The 20,910-nt window shown below is 37.1% G+C and overlaps 1 protein-coding gene across 3 annotated transcripts; it reads right to left on the reverse strand.

The window, feature by feature from the left end:
* Positions 1-4,396: 4,396 nt before the first annotated feature.
* pigq (phosphatidylinositol glycan anchor biosynthesis, class Q) lies at positions 4,397-20,260 on the reverse strand. Of its 3 annotated transcripts, none has more exons than XM_088069243.1 (14): positions 20,126-20,260; positions 19,009-19,200; positions 18,066-18,252; positions 17,593-17,825; positions 17,027-17,223; positions 16,217-16,348; positions 15,990-16,110; positions 15,679-15,805; positions 15,320-15,473; positions 9,941-10,052; positions 9,741-9,821; positions 8,847-8,961; positions 7,931-7,992; positions 4,397-7,565 (listed from the first exon to the last, which is right to left on the reverse strand). In XM_088069243.1, exons 2-14 carry the CDS (start codon positions 19,159-19,161, stop codon positions 7,413-7,415), a joined length of 1,827 nt encoding a protein of 608 aa, XP_087925369.1. In that variant the 5' UTR covers positions 19,162-19,200; positions 20,126-20,260; the 3' UTR covers positions 4,397-7,412. The 3 variants fall into 3 exon arrangements, with proteins under 3 accessions (XP_087925369.1, XP_087925370.1, XP_087925371.1); XM_088069244.1 differs by having other exon boundaries at positions 19,009-19,227; positions 20,126-20,245; XM_088069245.1 differs by having other exon boundaries at positions 19,009-19,230; positions 20,126-20,236.
* Positions 20,261-20,910: the final 650 nt, after the last annotated feature.

Here is a 20,910-nt window from a genome sequence, read left to right on the forward strand (position 1 = left end):
GCTAAGCAATCTACTGCACAGGATAGGATCAGCAACAAAACTTATTTTAGCACCTAAAAAAGACTCACCTGAAAAAATCAATATCCTTTTAAGTGTACCTTATACTGAGAGTATTTCTACCACTTTAGACAGACCGTTTTGAAGGGGAAGCAGCTAACCGCTTCAATTCCCATTCTCTATTCAAGGATGTTAAATCACTGTTTTTCACAATGAAGTCTGGTTTTGAAGAGTGTGATATAACGGCTCATTTCCCTGTCAGAGGGGCTGTTTGAAGGCAAGGCAAAGCAGTGAAAATATTCTCAGTATAGTGTACACCTAAATGGATGTTGTTGTTATTAATTTTTTAAAGTTAGGACTTTTTCTAGCTGGCTAAAATATGTATTGCTGCTGACCCTCCACAGCAGTCTTTTGCTTCACTTCCATGTCTGACTCGAGCCTGTTTCTTCAAACTGAGACAGTGCCAACTGACACCTACTGCATATAATATAGACATACAATCAATATATACATACCCCACACAACCCCAAAACTGTCTATCCCCTTTAATATACACTGCACAGTACAAGCATTATTACATACAGTGAACCACCATGGCTACAATTTTCCAAAAATAGGACATTAGGCTTTGTGCAAAACAAACTGGTAGTTTATAGCTCAACATTGTCACAGTTTATGAGTTGCACATCACAGCGTGTGCAGCAGATTGTGTCATTGTGGAAGCACACATGCAGTCACATCTGTATCACTTGTCCCTCAAAAACGAAATACCACACTGACGAGCAAAGTGCTTTCCAGTTTTAGAAGTTGTGCTTAATGTTATGATACAATTTGAAACTAGACCAGATGTTTCCGCATCAGTTCCAGATACAAAAAGCTCCAACAATCAAAACAAACAGACGCAGAGTCGCTGTGTGATTACGCTTGTGCGTCATTACGTGCTGATGTGCGCTCCTAATATCTCCATCGTCTCCCTCGAGCACAGCTAAACGTCTTTAGTAGGCCCGGTTCTGGACTGCTTTGATTGGGGGGGCAGTAACAGATGTTGATGGGTTACATGGGTTATTCTTTAGGACTGTATACTATGAAACAGACATTTCATGTTTTTTATTCAGTGTTAAAAGGCATTGTTTATCAAGGTTTAAGGCTCAGATGTGACCTCAGGAGGAGGGTCTATGAGGATCCTCCCAAATTTTTTTTTTTTTTTTTTTTAATAAAAAAGCTCTAATTTGATGCTTTTTCACCACTCTGGCACCTCACTCACATTCAAAGTACACATCTTTGAAAAGTTGAAATGTGTATCTCAAAAAGTGTCAAAACTAGAGGTACTTCAAATCTGTTCTCATTACACATTTATTTTCTAGAGTTGTATTTGTGTGAACAGTGTTTGAGTACTCTACCTGAGTACAATTTTAAGGTTCAAGTACTTGAGTATTTCCATTTTATGCTAGTTTGTGGGCTATCTCTACTCCCTTTCATTTCCGAGGTAAATCTTGAACTTTTTATTGCACTACATGTGACAGCTTTATTTACTTTACATATTCAGATTATTAATACAAAATATGAATCAACTAATACATTATGATGCATTATTATAGATTAATCTATTCAGCAATAGGCCCATATTTGAAATAAGCTTTACTAACTGCTACACATTCATGCATCAATAATTATAATATATATGCTATATTTCTCTGAAATGGGCCATCCTACATAGTTGATAGCCTACTTTTACTTCTGGTAGGCTATTTCAAGTATACTTTAATTCTAATATTTTTGAACTTCTTCATACATTATATTTTGACTCTTACTTAAAACATACAGTACCGTAACAGTATTTGTACACTGTTGCTATTTTACTTGAGTAAAAGATCAGAGCCAGTTGATGCAGTGTAGTTTGTGTGCACTGTTCACCTCTCCATCATCTCCATCATCTGCAGCTGCCTGTCTGCCGCCCCCCCCCCCGCGGCCAATTTTCAGTTTTCACCGATAGTAAAATGAATATTTGTACTGTTTTAAGTCGTTTCGGATCCAAACCTCAACTTTATGTGAGATGACCTCTTACAAAAAACGTTGTTTTTTCAATGTGTGGGCCACAATCTAACTACAACAGTAACAGACTGCGGTGCACTCTTGAAACAGCTTCCAATTTTTTTTTAGCATTTTTTGAAATTTACAGCAGGCGCCATCTTTGATCAAAAAATTCGAGGACACATTTAGATGATTTGATGCCCACAATCCAAAAATAACTGTGTTTTTCAGTCTTTACACTAATTGTTACCACATTTCACAGCTGTCCCAAATATTTAACACATTTTGTTCGTCAAATAATCATTTTACACAGAGAAATCATTGAGTGTCTGTTTTCACCAAATCTGCAGTTTTCCAACAGACTAAGAACATGGTGTAAACTGTCCGTTTCAACTCAAAAAGTTAATTTCTGTACAAATAACGTGTTCAGACTTTGAGGAGATAAACTGACAGCTACAAAAAGCTAAAATAAATGTAAAAGTTGTCTTACCTGCGCCGGCGCGGTCCATCTCAGGCAGGTGCTCCGCCTCCATGGTCTGCTGAGGGCTTTTTTCGGGCTCTTCGTTTAACACGGAGTTGAGTGATCCAAGAGTGTTGTTTTCCGACAAGATCAGCTTTCAGTAGATTATCTCTGCTGCTCAAAGAGTTCGCTTTCCACAGTTTTGCTCTGGTCAAAATCCAAGTGCAAAGTGAGGATCCAGAATGTTCTCAGGGTTTTATATAGGCCGCGTGACCTCACGCGCCTTCTGATTCCATGAGTTCTGGTGAGGAGCGATGGATATGGAAGAGACGTTTTTATTCTTCATTTCATATTTGTTCATATATTCCTTTAAATTTTAAATTTGTATGTTTTTTTTTTATTATTCACCCTATAAGCATTCCTCTCTCTTTCATTAAAGAGAGAGGAATGCTTATGGGCTAGCCCATATATTATATATATATATATATATGTATAATATGGGCTAGCTTGTTCTGTATAATTACTGCTACATTAGCCAAATGGCTAAAAACTAAAAACCCAAACATTACAAATCAAAACACAACCATCTTTAAGATTATATTACAGCAGGGCCGTAGCCATTGGGTCTCCATTTGGGGGGACCAAATCTGGAAGTGGTCTGGGGGTGTCTCCTCCCCCTAAATCTGGCCCCTGATGGTGTACTGGGTGGCGAAAATAAAGTGATTCACATCACGATTGAAAATTGTTTTCATAATTTTAGTATACATAAGGTGCCTGGATGCATAAAACAGAGCTTGTGTATAAAAAAAAGTGCAAGTAGAGGATCCCCTTCAACAGAGGTCCTAGCTAAGCCCATTATCCTATAACACTAGAAATGTCTGAGAAATGTCCAAAAATACTGTAAACGTCCGAAAATCTGAGAAACTTCCTAAAATCCTAGAAATGTTCTAAAATACTAGTAATGTCCTGGTCGTACTAAAGATGTCCTAAAATACTAGAAAAATCTTAAAAATCTGAGAAACGTCCTAAATACTAGAAACATCCTTTCATACTACAAACATACTAAAATCCAATTAACAACCTAAAATACAAGACATATCCAAAAATCCTAGAAATGTCCTAAAATCCTAGAATTTTCCTAAAGTACAAGAAACATCCCAAAATCCGCAACACGTCTTCAAGTCCTGGAGAAATCCTAAAATCCTAGAAACATTCATGGGACTGCTGCGGCTGGTCCCTGGTCTCCAGTCATTTTGCAAAAGTAGCCCCCAAGCAAAGCATATTAAGTGTCCCTGTTCTAGGCCTTTATTATTTATCAGAAGCAAGTACAGCTATAGCCTACAGCATACTGCTCAAATAGGCCTGTGCAATAAAGGAAAACGACTACTGTCTGCATAATTACACATGCAGCACCAACACTATATGCAATAGCACTTCAACACTTGTATTGTGGGGGGGTATCACCCATGTACGTTAAAGTTACTGTCTTGTCATGCAGCCTTTTCATAATTATATTCTGGTTAGATCATCTTTACTTTGTGTGACTTTCCAAAAGACATTGAAGTTCGACTTCTATGATCTGCAGATCAGTATGGATTTATAATAATAATTACAAGGATTGGAATATGAAAGGCCAATCACAGGATTACTGTAAGACTGGATACAATCCGTGCATGCTTCAGCAGCACGTATTGTACGGCTCAACGCTGTCAAAGTAAATCCCATTAAATCTAAGCACATCAGTTCTGTTTGGAATTCATTATTAATGGAGAAGCTCTGGGTTTTGTCTCTTATTGACACTGCAGATTATATTTAATCATGTAATACTGTCAGGATTTTTATTCCAACCATTTCATTAGCTGTTTATGAACAGATAAGCCTCATCTGAAAAGAGGAGACACCACTAAATGAAATATGCACACATTTTATTAATTGGCAATGAAATATTTAGTACAAATCAAGAGGGGACGACAAAATGAAAGTTGCATAAAAATGCAAATGTCACAGTTTAGTCATGACAAATTGGTGCTTAGAACACTAAAGAGCAAGATGTTAAGAGTAGGGTAAAAACAAAACAGCATAATTCTCATTAAAGGTTCGGTCTGACACTGTTGGATTGTTTCTTTTAGTGAGAGCTGATTCAGGTTGATTGTTATAAAGAATTCAGAAACATTTAATTAAAAATTACAGGAATAGGCACATTAAAAACGCTGTCAAACTGTACAACATGACTATTCATCTCTCCCTGTAACTCATCTGTCAGTCAAATAATTCCAGTGAATGGAAGAATATGGCAACGTATCAACTTAAAAAACATTTATCAAATAACTTTTTAATGAAACTACTAAAGATTAGAACACATTGTATTAAAAAGACAGAAAAATCAGTTTGTCCAATTAGAATCATTTGAAATACACTCCTGTTAATACTTTAATAATTTAAAATCTAATGGAAACAAAACTATCTACAAAAACAGTGCAGTACAAGCATAAATACCTGATTATTAAGTGGAATTCAGACCCCCCCTTTTTTTAGGAGACCCAGATTTAAATAAAACAAAACAAAAAACTATGGAGTCAACCTTAAGTTAAGACTTTTTGTGAATTTTCACATTAAATACTGGTTTGATCACTGATTTGATGACTTTATTTGAGCTACTGTTTTGCCACGTTTTAGTATTGAAAAAGTTGCATAGTCTCACTTTTGTCACTTTCTTTAATCTCTAGAAACTGCAAAGCTCAAAGTGTTGGATAAACCAACAACATAAGAGCTCCTCTTTGAGCCTCACTAGCTGTGAAGCGAAACATATAAAGTTCACCTTAAGGGCGGCAGTGGGAAAGTAAAAGTCGGGGTTATTAAAATCACAATGTTCAACCTCTGGGCAACATGAATATAGTTCTCATATTTCATGACAATATACCTATTAGATTAAAAGATTTCATGTGTTGCTTAAAGGTGGTGTTACAGGAAAACTCATGGAGTGTCCAAAAAGGATGATGGTACGCCATTTTTGTTATAGTGAGTGGTCTGTCTCTTTTGATTTTTGCTACGCTGCTGCTGTTTCACTTTAGAGACAAATATTGGACTTTTTACTGCACTACAAATATTTGATAGTTAGATTATATAGATTATTAATACAAAACCCAAATCAAATAATAAATTATGAATATATTATTAGAGGTAAAAGACAAATTTCGCAATTCTAAAGATGGTCTTTTAAAAAAACTAGGCTGTCTCTGCCGCAGACAGACACAAATACGTTAGAAGTTGGTCCTACATGATCAGAGAAAAGACAGAAAAAGGGCTGCAGCATTTGCTGTTGCTCAAGAGGTAGAAAACCTACAGCTTCCAGAATGCACTGTGCCAGAAACAGACATATAAAAGCTCCTGCTGGAGAGTGACGTAGTTTGAGCTTAGCTGTTTTTTTTCTAATAATATATAAACAATTTTTTTAATTTTTATTTTATAAACAATATAGCCGCCAGCTTAGTTTTACCCTCGGAGGTTAAAAAGAGAAGTCACACTGTCATATTAAGTAAAAGGGTAAAAAAATGGCTCACACACTGCAGGGCTAAGTAATTAATTACTTATGTAATTCACCAAAGTCAAGTTTTGAGTACAACCGCTCTTCATCAGACTGGATTAACACAGCGGGACGCAATCTGAAAAACATATAGGGAAAAGTCGTGTGACCAATAGGGATATTTAGACATATATTTACACATGTATTTTTTTGTGTGATTAAATATCAATTTATTGATATTTATTGACATGTACCTTTCACATAATTGGTCACATGACTGTTATCACTTTGTGTCATTACAAATTTACACCGCCAGCTTTTGCCTTGGCATGCATACTTCAGCGTTTTCGGTTTTGTTTTGCAGATCTGTGTTCACAAGGATCATTCTCACAATCATATGAACGTGTTTTTTTTTGTTTTTTTTTTAAATGCGAAAGAAAAGGTTTTCCGTTGTTAGTACAGCCGAACTCGTCTAAAGAATCAGCATAAAACAGTTAGCGGTATAAGAGTCTGTATATGACGGTGGGAAGTCAAATCTTTGAAGATGCCATGAGCTAGTGGAACAGCAGCGTCATATCAAACACCAACAGTGACATACAATACACACTCATGTGCTTCATGGCTGATTACACTGAGCTGACAGCTTAAACTTCCAGTGTGTGAACTACAGTACATGAACTAACTCTAGCGTGAAAAATTGAAGGTGAAAACAAGGGTAGTAAGCTTTGAAAAATAATGTCAACATGTGGCATCATTTTCAAGTCTCAGCTGAGAATTTGCAATAAAATCTATGTTGATAAAGTTGGGTCTTTGTGTCCCACATTCAAAAACACATCTGAATTGTTTTGGTCCTTTAGTGTTGTTTTCTTATGGTAAACACAGAGCATTTAAGTAAATTACTGTCATATTTAATTTCTGACCTCAACAACAAACCAAAGAAAACACCTGATGTCAAGTACTTGATATTAAATATATATATGTATATATATATATATATATATATATATATATATATATATATATATATATATATTCAAAAGAAATAATTCATCATGTACTGAAAGTCATTTCATGATCACAGTTCTTCGAATAGCAGGATGTGACGATATGCTGGTGTTCAGGTCTGTGACTGACACTGACATGTTCGTCGCACTCAAACATTAACTAATTTTTGTTCTTCTTAAAGCTGGCACAATAAAAAGAGTGACAACCTGGCAGCTTCAGCTTTTTGTGACGTTCTTCTCATCTGACGGAAAAGTAACATAACTCAAAGGTCTTTGTACTGATTTCACCCTTGTTTCCCATCTCATTATTTATTCAGTCACTTCCCTTTCCTTTGCTCCCTCATCTCTCCTTTTTTTTTAATCTCTCTTACTCTCTTACATCTCTGGTTGATGTCTCTCAGTCGGTCTTGGTGGTTTTGTGTCTCCAGGGGTAAATCAGCTCACCAACGAACAGTTTTTTGACCAGGGCAGCCCATGAGTCTTTGGGGTAACAGCTGTACGTTGGAGTGCGGTAAGTCTGGACCACCGTGCTGCACTTCAGAGGGTTAATCTGAGGGAGAAAATATACAGTAAGTGCATATGAGCTATTACTGAAAAAGAGACAAAAAGGAAATGCTTACATGTTTTGTATTGTGAGGTTGAAAAGGTATTAAGTCCTTTACGTCAATAAAACTACAGTGGAGGTACTCCATAAAACAGAGCATCAGAGCAGACATGAAGGGAAATATTTAAAATAGTAAAAAGACAAGAAAAAAACAAACTACTGGTTTGTTTCCTGCCAGCAGTTACAACACTAAATAAAAGCATTATTCCACAAACATTACCATTTAGTGAGTAGAAGGACTTGAGAAAACTACACAAACTTTAGCTTCAACATTTAAGACGTTTAAACAGAAACAAAATGTGACTTCTTACCTCCATTAGAAGGTGCAGGGCCGTCCCCGGCTCCTCACACAGCACCCTGAACTTTACGCCCTCTGCAACATACATCCATGAGGATCGGACAAGTCCAAACAAGAGTGTACGGTTTTAAAATGCTGTCATCCATACGCTCATCAACAAATAAAATTAGCACTTTTATTTTGGGGCAAAATGACGTCAGTCCAATCTGTCTTCCACTTTGCTCTAACATGAACTAATTAGTCACTCACACATTCAGTTTTCCTCCTATAAAAGCAAACTTGAAGCCGCAAGATCAGAAAAGAAAACCTGTCGTGTTGAAGTGCAGTTTCATACACAGCAAAATGCAATTTCATAATCAGGGTTCCCACTACCTAGGGCAAGTGGGATTTAAGACTTTTTCATTTGGAAAAAAAAGTCACTTGAAATCAAATTTAAGAGCAATTTTACAGTAGCCACTGAAGGAATAAAAGCAAGATCTGAGTAATTTACCTATGGTTAGGGAGAATTTTGTTTTATTTTTGGAATAAATATTGTAACATAGAACATGACTTTTTGATGATGGTAATGCGAGAGACATTTGGGTAATTATTATTATAATTTTTTAACATTACCCGTTATTCTGAGCTTTTGTAATGAAATGTCAGAGAACATCAGAAACAATCCTACTTCCTATGTCTGAGCATTTTTAAGACTTTTAAAAGATTAATTTAAGACATTTTAATGCCAATTAAGGCCTTATATTTAGGTTAATGGAATCCATGGGGACCCTGATAATATAATACATTTTTACCAATTTCTTCTGAAAAAAAAAAAAAAAACATATCTAACTTAAATTAACATATAGCATTGCCCTTAACTTTCATCTTGGTTGGCTCTTTTTTGAACTGTTTTACACAAACAAGTGAACCCATGATAAAAGGTGACGTACCTGCCAGTCTGTAGGAGCGGGTGACGCGGAGGCCCACAGCAAACAGAGGGAAGGAGTTAATGAAGTCAACACTGAGATGGAGGACGCCCTGGAACAGCACCACCACCAGCCGCAACTGCACAACGCAGAGACACCACAGCGTTAGAAACAAACCTACCGATTCTACTGGAAATCACTGGAGCTCAGGTCACATACTAAACTAATCCTGATTCAGTGTAGTGGATATAAAAAGGGACATTCCAATGTGATAAGCTATTATTTGGAGGGTTTGCATTGAGTGAACAAAATGAGGGGCACATTTCATGATTTATTTAAGGGTTACTCCACCCACAATCTAGTCACAGCTGTCAATCACATCACCTGCAGTTTTTAAAGGTGGTTGTTAAGTTTGTATTTGGCTTTGTTACAGAAATCTGGGAGTGAGGGACCAGTCCACAGTTGAAAACGCACACTTTTGCATATTTTTAGGTTAATTCCAGTATTTTAAAACTCTTGACTACATTTGGGCAACTAAATAAATAAATAAAAAGATTTAGTATTTCTCTAACACTGTTTCATTCCTGGTCAGCGTGAAGATGGCTTTGGAACAGCATTTATCAGCGAGTAATGATTTCCAGTAATTTCCAAAGAGTTTTAGAACATCTGGTGCTTACTAGAAAATTTCCTCAGAACTTCTCCATTTAAACAAGGAAAATACAGTAAAGAGTAAGCGACTCAATGAATAAATATGAAAAAATGAAAAATGTTCTAGTGTCTATAAGTGGTGGTTATCATGATTCATGATTTTTCTGCAGTACTGTCTACATCTGTAGATGCGGGCTGTGATTCAATGGCCTGAAACACAGAAGTCTATCATGCTGCAGAAATCATTTCTTAACCTGTGACTCATCTTACCAGAGTGAAGACCAGGTAGTAGAGCGCTGTAGTGGGCAGCAGGAACAGCAGGATGGTGAACAACAGCGTCCCGATGAAGAGCTGACACATCGCAAAACACAAACACACAGTAAACATCTGCATCTCTGTGATGATGATGATGACGACAATGAATCGTGTGTGTGTGTGTGTGTGTGTGTGTGTGTTTGTGTGTGTGTTACCTGGTCTAGGTCATAGGAGCAGGAGTCCACCCTCTGTCGCAGGACGTTCCACTTCTTCCCTCTGAAGAGCCTCCAGAGAGACGAGAGGCCGTAGATCTTCAGACAGTACAACCTGACAGACACACAAATAATTTCACTTAAATAAACTCAGCTTCACACTGGCTGTAAGTAAAAGAAATGAAGGAGAGAAAAGAGGAGAAAAGAGGAGAAAAAAGGCTTCTGCAAAGGGAGAATGACAAATAGGTTGGGTTGTTTTTAGAAAGGTGAAGATGAGAGTTTAGATATGTACGGAGAGAGCTGATCCAAGCGGTAGATCAAACAGTTAATACTGATCAGTATAGAACTAGAACAGGGACAGTAAGTTTTGGCATTAAAAATAAAATTTGGCATTAAAAAAAAACCACTGGCGCTGAAAAGAACTCAACTGAAAAATAAAACAGGCATTAAATAAATTTTACTTTCTTAAAAAATATGTTTTGCATTTAGATGTCTTTTTGTCAAAGACATCTTAAAGATTTTTCTTCATGTCACTCTTTTTACAGTGTCTTTTTCTAATGATGATTTTTTTTCAGTTTCAACTTGTATCACTCTTTTGGTGTTGAGGGGAGGAGTTGTAGAAGTGAGTCAAAGTCAGCGGACTGTCAAAGAAAAACACACCTGAATGCAAAAATAAATGAATGAGTAAAAATTAAATCACTTTTAATGCCTGTGTCACATTTTAGTGGATTTTTTCACAGTACCCATATTTTCTTGATTGATGCCAAATTTGATTTTTAATGCCAAAACTTACTGTCACATTATAGATCAGCAAAAGTATTTTATGAGGTTCCAGTGTTGGATTACAACAGCAGCTTTAGCTTAAGGACCAATCAATAAAAAGATTTAATACAAAAGAAGTCCATCAACAATTTCTGACCTACTAATTGAACATCGCTATAATTCCCTCTTATACTGCTGTGGCATATTTAAGGCACACTTTTATTCAATCAACTGCCAAGAAACCAAACAAATAAACTGTTAAATATGAGCTTACCTCACCTGTCCTTTAAAATATGAATACAAATGGGAACAAAAGGGGAAACAAATGGCAGAAGAAAAACAGGAATTAAATTATATAATTGCGTATAATGTACAATCTTGTCTTTGGACTTTGGATTGAGTGAGTGCACTCAATCCATATTATAATTCATTTTTAGTACATTGAGAGGGGAGTTATCACCCTTTGGGGAGAGTGCTACGGTTAGTAACAGGGAACTGATAATTAATATTATCTAAAGTTTCATAACAAAAATCCCATAAGCGCTAATTTAAAAAAAGTATCCGTATTTGAAAACAGCTGTAATGTGCTCTATCTAGAAGCAGAGAGAAGCTATCTAAGCTGACTGTTAAATACATGGACGGCTATAGTTCATCGTCCCCAATGTAGAAACTGAACTGTGATCACAGCAGGAGATATTTTTAGGTCAAGGCATACAGATTTAATAAGTGACTGTGACAAAGGCTCTCAAACTGAATGTAAAAACACACACTTGCACATATTCCAGGAGCTGCTGGAGCATAAATATGCAACAAGGAGAGAGGGTAATATTTCATTATGCACCACGGGCGAGGGAGCCAAGCTATCTTTAGAGCAAATGCATAATTTAGTCAATCCTCTCTCCTCCATCCCAGACTATTATCACAGTGTTCAGCCTTCCATCACAGCACAGACTCAACACAGTCATTACTCTAATAAAACCAAACGGAAATAAAAGGAGCTGAGATTCAACTTAGCAGCCACGATTTAAAAATACCAAAAGACTTTTACTTTAATCTCCAAACAGGTTCAGGTGGTGATATGTCAGGGCATGCCTTTACATGCCTCAGCATGTTGTCAAATTAAAGAAGCTGGACAAGCTGGCATCATAAGGACCCAGTGTCACAGCTGAAACTGAAACTTCAGATCTTTGAGTCTTATGTGTAGATGTAAAATAATACCTGCCCTACGACGCACCAGAATTTTAAATTTGACAGTTGACGTTCAACAGTTTGGACTACCACTGTGTTTACATGGAGTGAATAACCCGTTCATGATTGGGTTTTTGGCGTATTCCATCTTTATGTTTGAGTATATAAACAACACGTTACTTAAAACCAAAAGTTTGAACCTTGCGGTGGGAATAGAGGAAACTGCAGAGGATCACCAAATTCAATGAGTCATTTTCAGTCTGGACCAAAGTGGTGAGCTGACCGACCAACCAGCATTACCATCACTTGAGCCACTAACAATGGCTTAAAGTAAACATGAAAAATGTGGAATTTCAAACAAAAATCTAGCCTCCTACGGATCCAGTGGCACGGTTTACATTATCGTTACGTCCACACATGCATTTTTAAATGTCACACTCTTATAAAGCAAAAGCTGCTTTTGAGTTATTCTACCAGACAGTGGATGTTTTACAATCACAGATATCTTAGGTAGCTAAATATCATAATCTATACTCGTTGTCATCATCAGTGATTATATAAACTTATGTGATGTTGTCTTTTCCTTTATTTTTCTTTTTGAATGTGTTGTATTTATTGTATTACCCTTTATTTGTGGTTCTATTGCTTTTATTACTTCTGTATTTGTTGATTTTGGTCCATTTCTTAATTTTATTTTTTTAACTGACATTTTGAGTCCTGCATCTTTATTATTTGCCCACTGGTATGTATCCCATTTATGCTTTGCTTTGTTTGTCAAAGCACTTTGTTTTTTAAAGGTGCTATATAAATAAAGTTATTATCACTATTACTATTATTATCATTGTCGTGAAAAGCACAGGTAACGCAAACATCTTCAGCAAACTGCTCTTCCACTCGTCTCCTCCGCAGAGGGTGTACCATCTGAGGCACACCGAAGGAAACAACTTGAAGCATTAAATTATTTTTTGTAACTGTCTGGCTCAGTTATGCAACAGTGACGTAATTCAAAACATCCTGTTCTTAAAGCGGGATTCGGATGATTCATGTGTTGCTGTACCAGTTATAATTAAAGAGATAATAAACAAAGGCATTCTCTGCTTTCTCTGACGGGAAAAACTCCACACAGCTATTTTTTATGTATGCATGACTTCACATGTATTTGAATGTCGTGGGTGTGCTGCTTTAAGAACAGACTTCTCTGCTGTTGTTTATTCTTTGGTTAATTTCCTGAACCATAAGTCTCTTTGTGGTTTCCAAGCCAATTCCCAATGAACGGAGTCACTGCACATTTTAAGACAAAGTCGCTCTGACTGATCAAGCCTAAAACTACAATTCATGTTTTGCCTAAAGATGGCCATAATGTTGGTTTGTTCATCCTTCCATTACATCAGTTGAGAGCAAGATATTTTCGCAATGATATATGGATAATCATTATTCTCAGAAAATGCTTTTTTTTTCTCGAGATTTTCCTCGTGTCTAACATCACAGAAGGCAAAAAAGTGTCCGTGTGTACAAAGGAAAAATACCAAAATCTTAGGGCAGATTTTCATGAAACCAAAGAGGGTGATTTTTCTCCATTTTTGCTCTCCTGGTATGGAAGGAAGCATTGTACTGGTCAGTTTGTGTCCCCACCTTCACTCAACCCTGATAATAACATTCAGAGAGGTTAAAGGAGTTACACAATGTTAAAGTCTCTACTGCACAGGTGAACACAGGAACTCTGTATTTAAAATGTCTTCACTGCAGAAACGGAGGAAATAATAGGGTTGGACAAATACGCCCTCTGCAGGCAATCAAAAGGAACACCTCACAAAATCTACATGTTGTGTCCATCTTTTAACAATTTTTAAGGCTCTACTTTATGACTCTTGTATTTTATCTCTGCCTCTGTCTGTTGCTTTCTCTATTGCTGCTCTGCATGTTATGCTCAGTCTATGTTGTTGCTTCATGCGTGCATGACTGTTTGTGCTAAAATGCCACACGTTGTTGCTGTGCTATCGTTTTGAATGGTTATTCTGCTGTTTCTTGTTGCCTCGCAGTTCCTGTTTGTTTTAGCTGTTGCTGTTTTTATGGTGTCTTGCTGTCGTTGTTACGTGAATTTGATCATTTTACAGGTTTCATAACATCTTTCTAAAGGGCTACAGTTGAAACTTAGTGGCTAACACTAGCACATTTACAAAATGTTGATTAATGTGTGTTGTCCTTATAAATAAAATAAATGAAAAAAATTAAATGCAAATGTATCACTACAAACTAATTCTTGGCAATTTTGAGTATGCACAGTAGTGTGTTCACTATGCAATTGAGTATGTTTTAAGAAAAACGACAGTCCTTTGACTTGATTTTTGATTGTGCTGTTGCACAAAAGAAATGAAAGTGAATCTAAGAGCTGCAAAACATCACACAAAATTGTGAATGGTGGTGAGACACTTCCAGAATAATCTTAGAAAAACAAAAAATGTATATCAATTTTTTGGAAAAACCTTTGGCATCTCTCAAAGCTAATTTGCTGCGAGTCAAAACTGCAGTTTGGTTGACATCTGATACCACAAATGCAATATTGGATCACTGAAGTTAATGTTAAATACTACCTGCAAAAACAGCATCTTAAGAATTAATACAGCACAGCAGATAGTGTTTAGTATTCTGTTCACACAAAACAAAGGTTTGAAGCTGTAGAGACATCGCAGAGCCAGGTCAGATATGTGTGGATCCATTTAGACTGAACACAAACACAAGTTTATCACGTCATTGTGTTGATCCTAAATAAGCAGCAGATGGAGCACAGCAGCAGCATTTAGCAGACTTCGTTCCCCACCAAGAACAGGTCACAGTTAAGAAATGGTGCGACGGGGTGTAGCAATACATTGATCGATATACCAATCCAATGAACAATGAACAATCAACAATCTAATATCATTGACGCAAAGTGAAAACAAAGCACATCTCCTTTCTAAACATTCAAAGGCATACCATAGTAAGTAGACTGTATTAAGTAGCTGACTGTTTTGATACTGTAGGAAATTCTTTCAAAAACATGAAAAAAAGGACAAAAAAGTCCCACAAATTGCAAGAAATATGTAGATTTCAAAAAGTATTTTTAAAAAAAGCCAGGGAAAAATGTAAAACTATATATATATATATATATATATATATATATATATAAAATCATCAAAATCACCATAGTTACATGTTTACAATTATGTTACAAAATAATTATATTTTAGAGCAATTTGTCCAGGTCATTTCCTTGTTTATCTTTTCTTTTTTTTTTTAAGTATTATTTATTGATGATTTTTTTTTTTTTAACTTATTTTAATCTATTTTTTCTTGTATCTTTAACTAATTTCTTGCTTTTTCTTTAGTTGCTCATTGCCCTCTTCCCATGTTTTTGAAAGAAATCAAGCCAATTTCTTAGGCCTTAGGCCTTACCTTGCTCCGTATACGTAGAAGCAGTAGATGTGGAAGGTGAGCAGGGCGACCATGTCAGAGAGCAGCGAGAGAGCAAAGGTCAGGCCGAAGCAGGCTGACAGGCCTCCGTACCACAGGATCCCCTCGATGAAGGGAGACATCAGGTGGATGTAGCCTGGATGGAAAGATGATGATCGAGGTAAAAATCCAACCAGTGTGATGACCTTTGGTGTGCATCTGGGCCACTAGCAGAGCTTTTAGTCCTCCAAAGCTGTATTTTTATTTAGCATGACAATAATCAGGTATAAACATAGAGGTTATCAGTACACCGCAAAGCCCTGAATATGTGTATCTTTTGTGTGTTTTGCGCTGTGACTCACTGATCCAGAGGTGAATGTGGTAGAGAAAGAAGCGGCCTAGGACCTGGTCCAGGGCCCGGTTCATCTTCAGCCCTGCAGGAGCTCCCATCAGCCACTGCAGCAGCTCCTCCAGCTCTTTAGCCACATGCTGAGGAAAAATCAAATTAGTAAAATTACAACACAATATCAGTTTTTAACGACATTTCATGACCATTTGCTCACTTGTTAGAAGTAATTTTTTTTTAAAACCAAACTACTATTTCAGAGGTGTAGATCAATATTTATTTGATTCCAGTTACTAAAACTAATTACTAAAACTAACACATGCTTACATCCGCTGCAGGCACCAGTGTGTTGGCTAACATGCTGATGTGATTGTCTCTGTAGAGCCACCACATGAGCAACACGCCGAGAGCCACATCCACCAGGAACGACACCAAGATGTTGGCTTTCCTACAGACAGACATGGAGACAACAGCAGGTACAGCAGGTGTTACTTTCAGCACAGAAAAGTTCAGAACATCAGGGGAGTTTCTCGGTCGCTTTTACAAACAATCACCTCATGAACTGCGTGTGTCCGGCAGCTGCTTTCCGTGAGCTGATTGTCCTCATGTGCTCGGTTCTGTAGCTGAGCTGAACACAGGTGGACAGTTTACTGCACAGGAAGCGCAGTGGGTACAAACTGAAGAGCCTAAACATGAAAAATAATGAAAATAATGATAGTGTTTAACCCTTACAAACCTGGAGCAACGTCACTTTTCTTGTGCTGCTTTCAGACGCCTTTCAGAAGTATTTAAACGTTTTAAACCCTGAGCAAAGTAGTGCAATTTCTTTCAGAAACATGGGGGAATAGGCACAATGAGCAACTATAAGAAATGATTGGATTAATATATATATGTATGTAAAAAAGGTACAGAGAAACTTTTTTATAATTATCAAAATGACATAATCAATCTTTTTTATTTATTTATTTTAAAAAATCATTTTAAGAGCTTTTTTAGGTAATTGTCTTGTTTGTTTTCTTTTCTTTTTATTATTAGTTTTATTTTTTATTTATTTATTCATTTATTTTACAAATTTTCAGGTAATTTCCTTTCTTGCTAGGTTTTTGGTCATTTCTTTTTTCATTGCTCATTGCCTCCTAGCCACGTTTTTGAACAAAATCAAGCCAATCTGCTCAGGTTTCAAGGGGTTAAGGTGTGTTGCCTCACAGTGTCAGTATCTAAGTTAAGACAAAATCGGTAACATCCCTCCAATCCAAAAACTTAATATTAGAGTTAAACGGTCAGTTAAAAACACATTAGAACTTAGAGTTTAGAAACATGTATAGTATTGCTAGTGTCATCCATGAAGTTTCCTCTTTTCTCACCGGATGTTACAGATCCAGGTCCATATGGAGAGCAGCCAGCTGATGAGCATGCAGAGCGGCAGGGACGCCTGTTTGAGCAGCTCCACGATGATGCTGGCCTCTCGACCTTCAGACTGCCAGTGTGTCGACTTCAGCGGCCCATCGTCATATTTGTCCAAGAAGAAGAGAGGCTTGCTGTGGGCCACTGTCTGGAACATCTGGACCAGAGGAGAAGAGGAGGAGCACATCAGAGATACATATGACTCCCTGCTTACATCGAGCTTTAGCCTGAGTCACTTTCACGCATGGTCTTTACTCTGCATGACTTCTGGCAACATGTCATGTCATGTTTGATCATTCACCTGAAAGAAGATGCCAAAATGTAATTTAACAGTTTAAATTCCATGCTGCATTAACATTCCTTCCTTCAGGATTTTTGGCTGCAATATGGGAGAAAAAATCTAAATATAAAATCTGCATCAAACATCATGTCAGCCTGAATTTTCATCTTTAGTTAATGTTTCTAATATAATAAGAAGCCGCAGATAGAAATTCAAATGAGAACCAGCACTCTTTCTGTCTTGTACCTGTCTGAGCTCCGATGGTCGATCAGTTTTGCGGTCAGGAACTCCATTCTCGATGGGATGAAGCTGTGACAACATCACCTTCCTCTGCTCATAGTGGACGAAAATCACCTTCTCCTCTTTTTCCTCCTCATCCTCCTGCTGCTGCTGCTCTTCTTCATCACCTCCAGCTTCTCCATCACCCTCCTCAACCTTCTTACTTTTCTTCTTAGCCTCCTGTTGAACTACTCTTCCATCTGGCCATGACAAAAGATTAATTCATTATCAGCTCTTGATAGGCTTCTTTGTTAGTAACGGGAGTATTTGCCACTGAAAAACAAAGTTATTGTAAATGACTTTGGAATTGATTCTTGCCAAGTTGCAAAAGCCTCTACAATGATAAATAAACTGAAAACAGTGATGAGAATTTGATAAAAACCCAGCAGAAACCCAGTATGACTAAATAAACCCAGTGACTTTCAGTCTGAGGGTCTTACTCTGATCCCTGTTGAGGACCTGGCAGGTGAAGCCCGTCTTGCCGATCTCGCGATTGATCTGAAGCCAGCGTTCCTGGGGGAAGATGGTGCTGAGGTCTCTGAGGAAGCTCTCCATGCCCTCCTGACCCTCTTTGGGTAAACTCCAGGAGCCCAGCACTGACAGCTCCACCCCACTCTGAGCCTGCATCTGGGAGAAAAGATGGAAGAATGTGGTCAGGGAGGAGGAGAGACTAATAAGGACAAACACAGTGAGAATACAGAAGTCATTTCCTGTATTCATCTTAGTTTGGAAAAGGAAAGAGCAATTTGGGAAATGGGTTAAAAAAAAACAGGTTTTATTATGCAGCAAGTTTAATATATATATATATATATATATATATATATATATATATATATATATATATATATAGAAGTTCAGAGTTCAAAGTTCAGAAGAGTCCTTGAGGAATTTGGAAATATCTCAGTTTCTAATCATCCAGTCAGAGGACTGCTGCCACTGATGATCGCCTGAAACTGCTTTGCATCATCAGCCAGACAATAGAGTTAAAAAAATTAAGACAGAAATTGAGTGTCTTTGTTTATATGTATGTAGAAAAGACGGAAATGTTGTTTTATTCATGAATTACATATGTCAGCAGTAAGCAGGACACTGTGTGGGAGTTTCTCCCTTTGTTTATAAATTGCACCCTCCTCCTACGGGCCGGTCATACATTCTGGTATGCAGAGATTCTCTTCAGATTCTGGAAATACCTTCAAAACAGCAGAGAGTTGTTAATCTAACATGATTATCCAAATATCACCAGGCGTTTAGCGTTCCTAAAATCTGATGCTTGGCTCTATGACTTAAATGTCATGTCAATACAAGACAGGCACAAACTGGGGCCAAATGTATCCCTAATTCAGACCTGAGATGACACAGATGTCTGTCCGCTGCTGCGCTAACCTGCTGGATGTACTGTTTGACCTGTCCCGGGATGAATGGGTAGTGGATGACCGCCAACACCACAGCAGACTCATGTCCGGAGATCCAGCGGCCAACCAGCAGGCCGCTGTCCGCCAGGTTACAGCACTGCGGGAAGAAGATCTTCAGCACCATGACTTCACTGAAGCTCAATGTTCCAGCAGCTCTGATAATCTGAGAGAGAGAGGGAGACTTCTGACTCTGCTGAACAGAATGGGAGACAGCTGGTGCTAGATTTATGTTATTATTCACAAAAGCCATGAAAAGACCAAAACCAATAATATAAATCCTACCCTATAAATATCGGTATATAGTGTCATTAATAAAAGCACAGAAATTTCCAAGATTTTTAGAGGACTTAAGTTGAAAAAGGGTTGTATTGGGAGCTATTTTATTATTATTGTTTCTACTACTGTTATATTTGTTGTAGTTTCTAGCTGTGAAACGCAATAAAATGTCATGTAAATAAAAAAAGGTATAAAAACACACATAGTAGATAGAGCACAAGTACCTGATATATGGCGGACTGAAGACTTTATCTTCATTATGCGTGATAGTCATTCCTGCTCTTAAAGTGTTTTACAGGAAGGCACAACAGCAGGGAAATAATTATTTCCTGATTTTTGTGTGGAGTTTGGGGGAAAAAACGGAACTAACGGGACTTGAGGCGGTTGACCTCCTTTAATGCCCTTCACATATTGAGTTTGTAGCATGTTATTGTGGCAACACACAAAGCCTGGGGCAGCTATTGATGGCAGCGACAGTGATGTCAATTTGCCAGCTAGCACAGAAAGTAGGTTAGCTGTAGTTTTAGCATACACAAAACAAATACGACGAACTACCGATAGAATAAGACAAATTTAACAATCATTTATTTGTAAAACAAGAATATAAATGCCGTTTGATACTGTCATCACGCTTACTAATTTCTGCACTAAGTTCACCACAGTCTTAACTAGAAATGTAACTAAAAATGTTCAAAAATTAAACTTAATTGAGTAGCTGAATAAAATTAATGATACATCGAAAAGCAGAAAGGTAAAACTGTTTAAGAGCAATATGGACAACAAATAAGTGTTTAAAAAAGGACACTATTTACCTTCTTTAACACCGAGGAAAGCTTTCACCTTCCATTTGTAAAGTCGGGTAGCGATCAGCGAAAGGCGCCATACTCATTGTTGACAGTCCATTGCTTTAAAGTTCCGGTGAGAAACAAGGCGTTCATGTGTGTTCCTCTTATAGCGATGTCCCTCTCGTCAAGTTGTATTAAACATTTTTACGATTTAATACAACCAATTTCAGTTGGACTATAATAAAACCACGTACGAAACGTTAGTTCATTTTAATATAATATTTTTGTCTTTAATACGCGTTATCAGTTTAATTACTTTAATTTTAGGGAATTCACCGGAGGTTGCCGTTAATCTTTCACAATAAAACGACCAAAGCAGTCAGAGTAGAATTTCATACGTGCAAAAATTTTGGTGGACAAAACATTCAAGGTGTTTTCACAGTGTTACAGGAGTCTGGGGGCAGCTCCAGTGGTCTACAGCAGTACAGTAAAATATACTAAGAAATACAAATATTTCCTCTAATATTAACTTAAAAAAAACAAAACAATAACTCCTTCGTGAAGCTTATTGAAGTGAAGTTGATGTTTGTATATCAAACTTTCCTACCTACATTTATATAACTGTTCGCCTGGCCACTATAGTTATATATTATTTATTAATTTATGAGTTCATTTATGTTTTGAATCTGATTTTTAGAGCAATTTAGCTTTACATCCGTGACTACTGTGTGTCTGTAGGTATAAAAAAAAAACATCAGTGTGTTTATTTCTGTGTTTCTAACAAAAAATCAAAAAGGTATCAAACTTCAATT

The sequence above is a fragment of the Plectropomus leopardus genome, chromosome 18 (genome assembly GCF_026936395.1).
Source record: "Plectropomus leopardus strain MGB_pleo_1.0 chromosome 18, ASM2693639v1, whole genome shotgun sequence".
Taxonomy (NCBI): domain Eukaryota; kingdom Metazoa; phylum Chordata; class Actinopteri; order Perciformes; family Serranidae; genus Plectropomus; species Plectropomus leopardus.

Bases quoted from the DNA above. Each gene is read 5' to 3' on its own strand.
- pigq (XM_088069243.1), bottom strand. From the start codon at position 19,161: ATGGTGCTGAAGATCTTCTTCCCGCAGTGCTGTAACCTGGCGGACAGC. The intron at 17,224-17,592 runs GTACAAGACAGA...CCTCTGGTCCAG, and splicing joins GACCATCGGAGCTCAGACAG to ATGTTCCAGACAGTGGCCCA. The intron at 15,806-15,989 runs GTAAGCATGTGT...ATTTTTCCTCAG, and splicing joins CACTGGTGCCTGCAGCGGAT to CATGTGGCTAAAGAGCTGGA.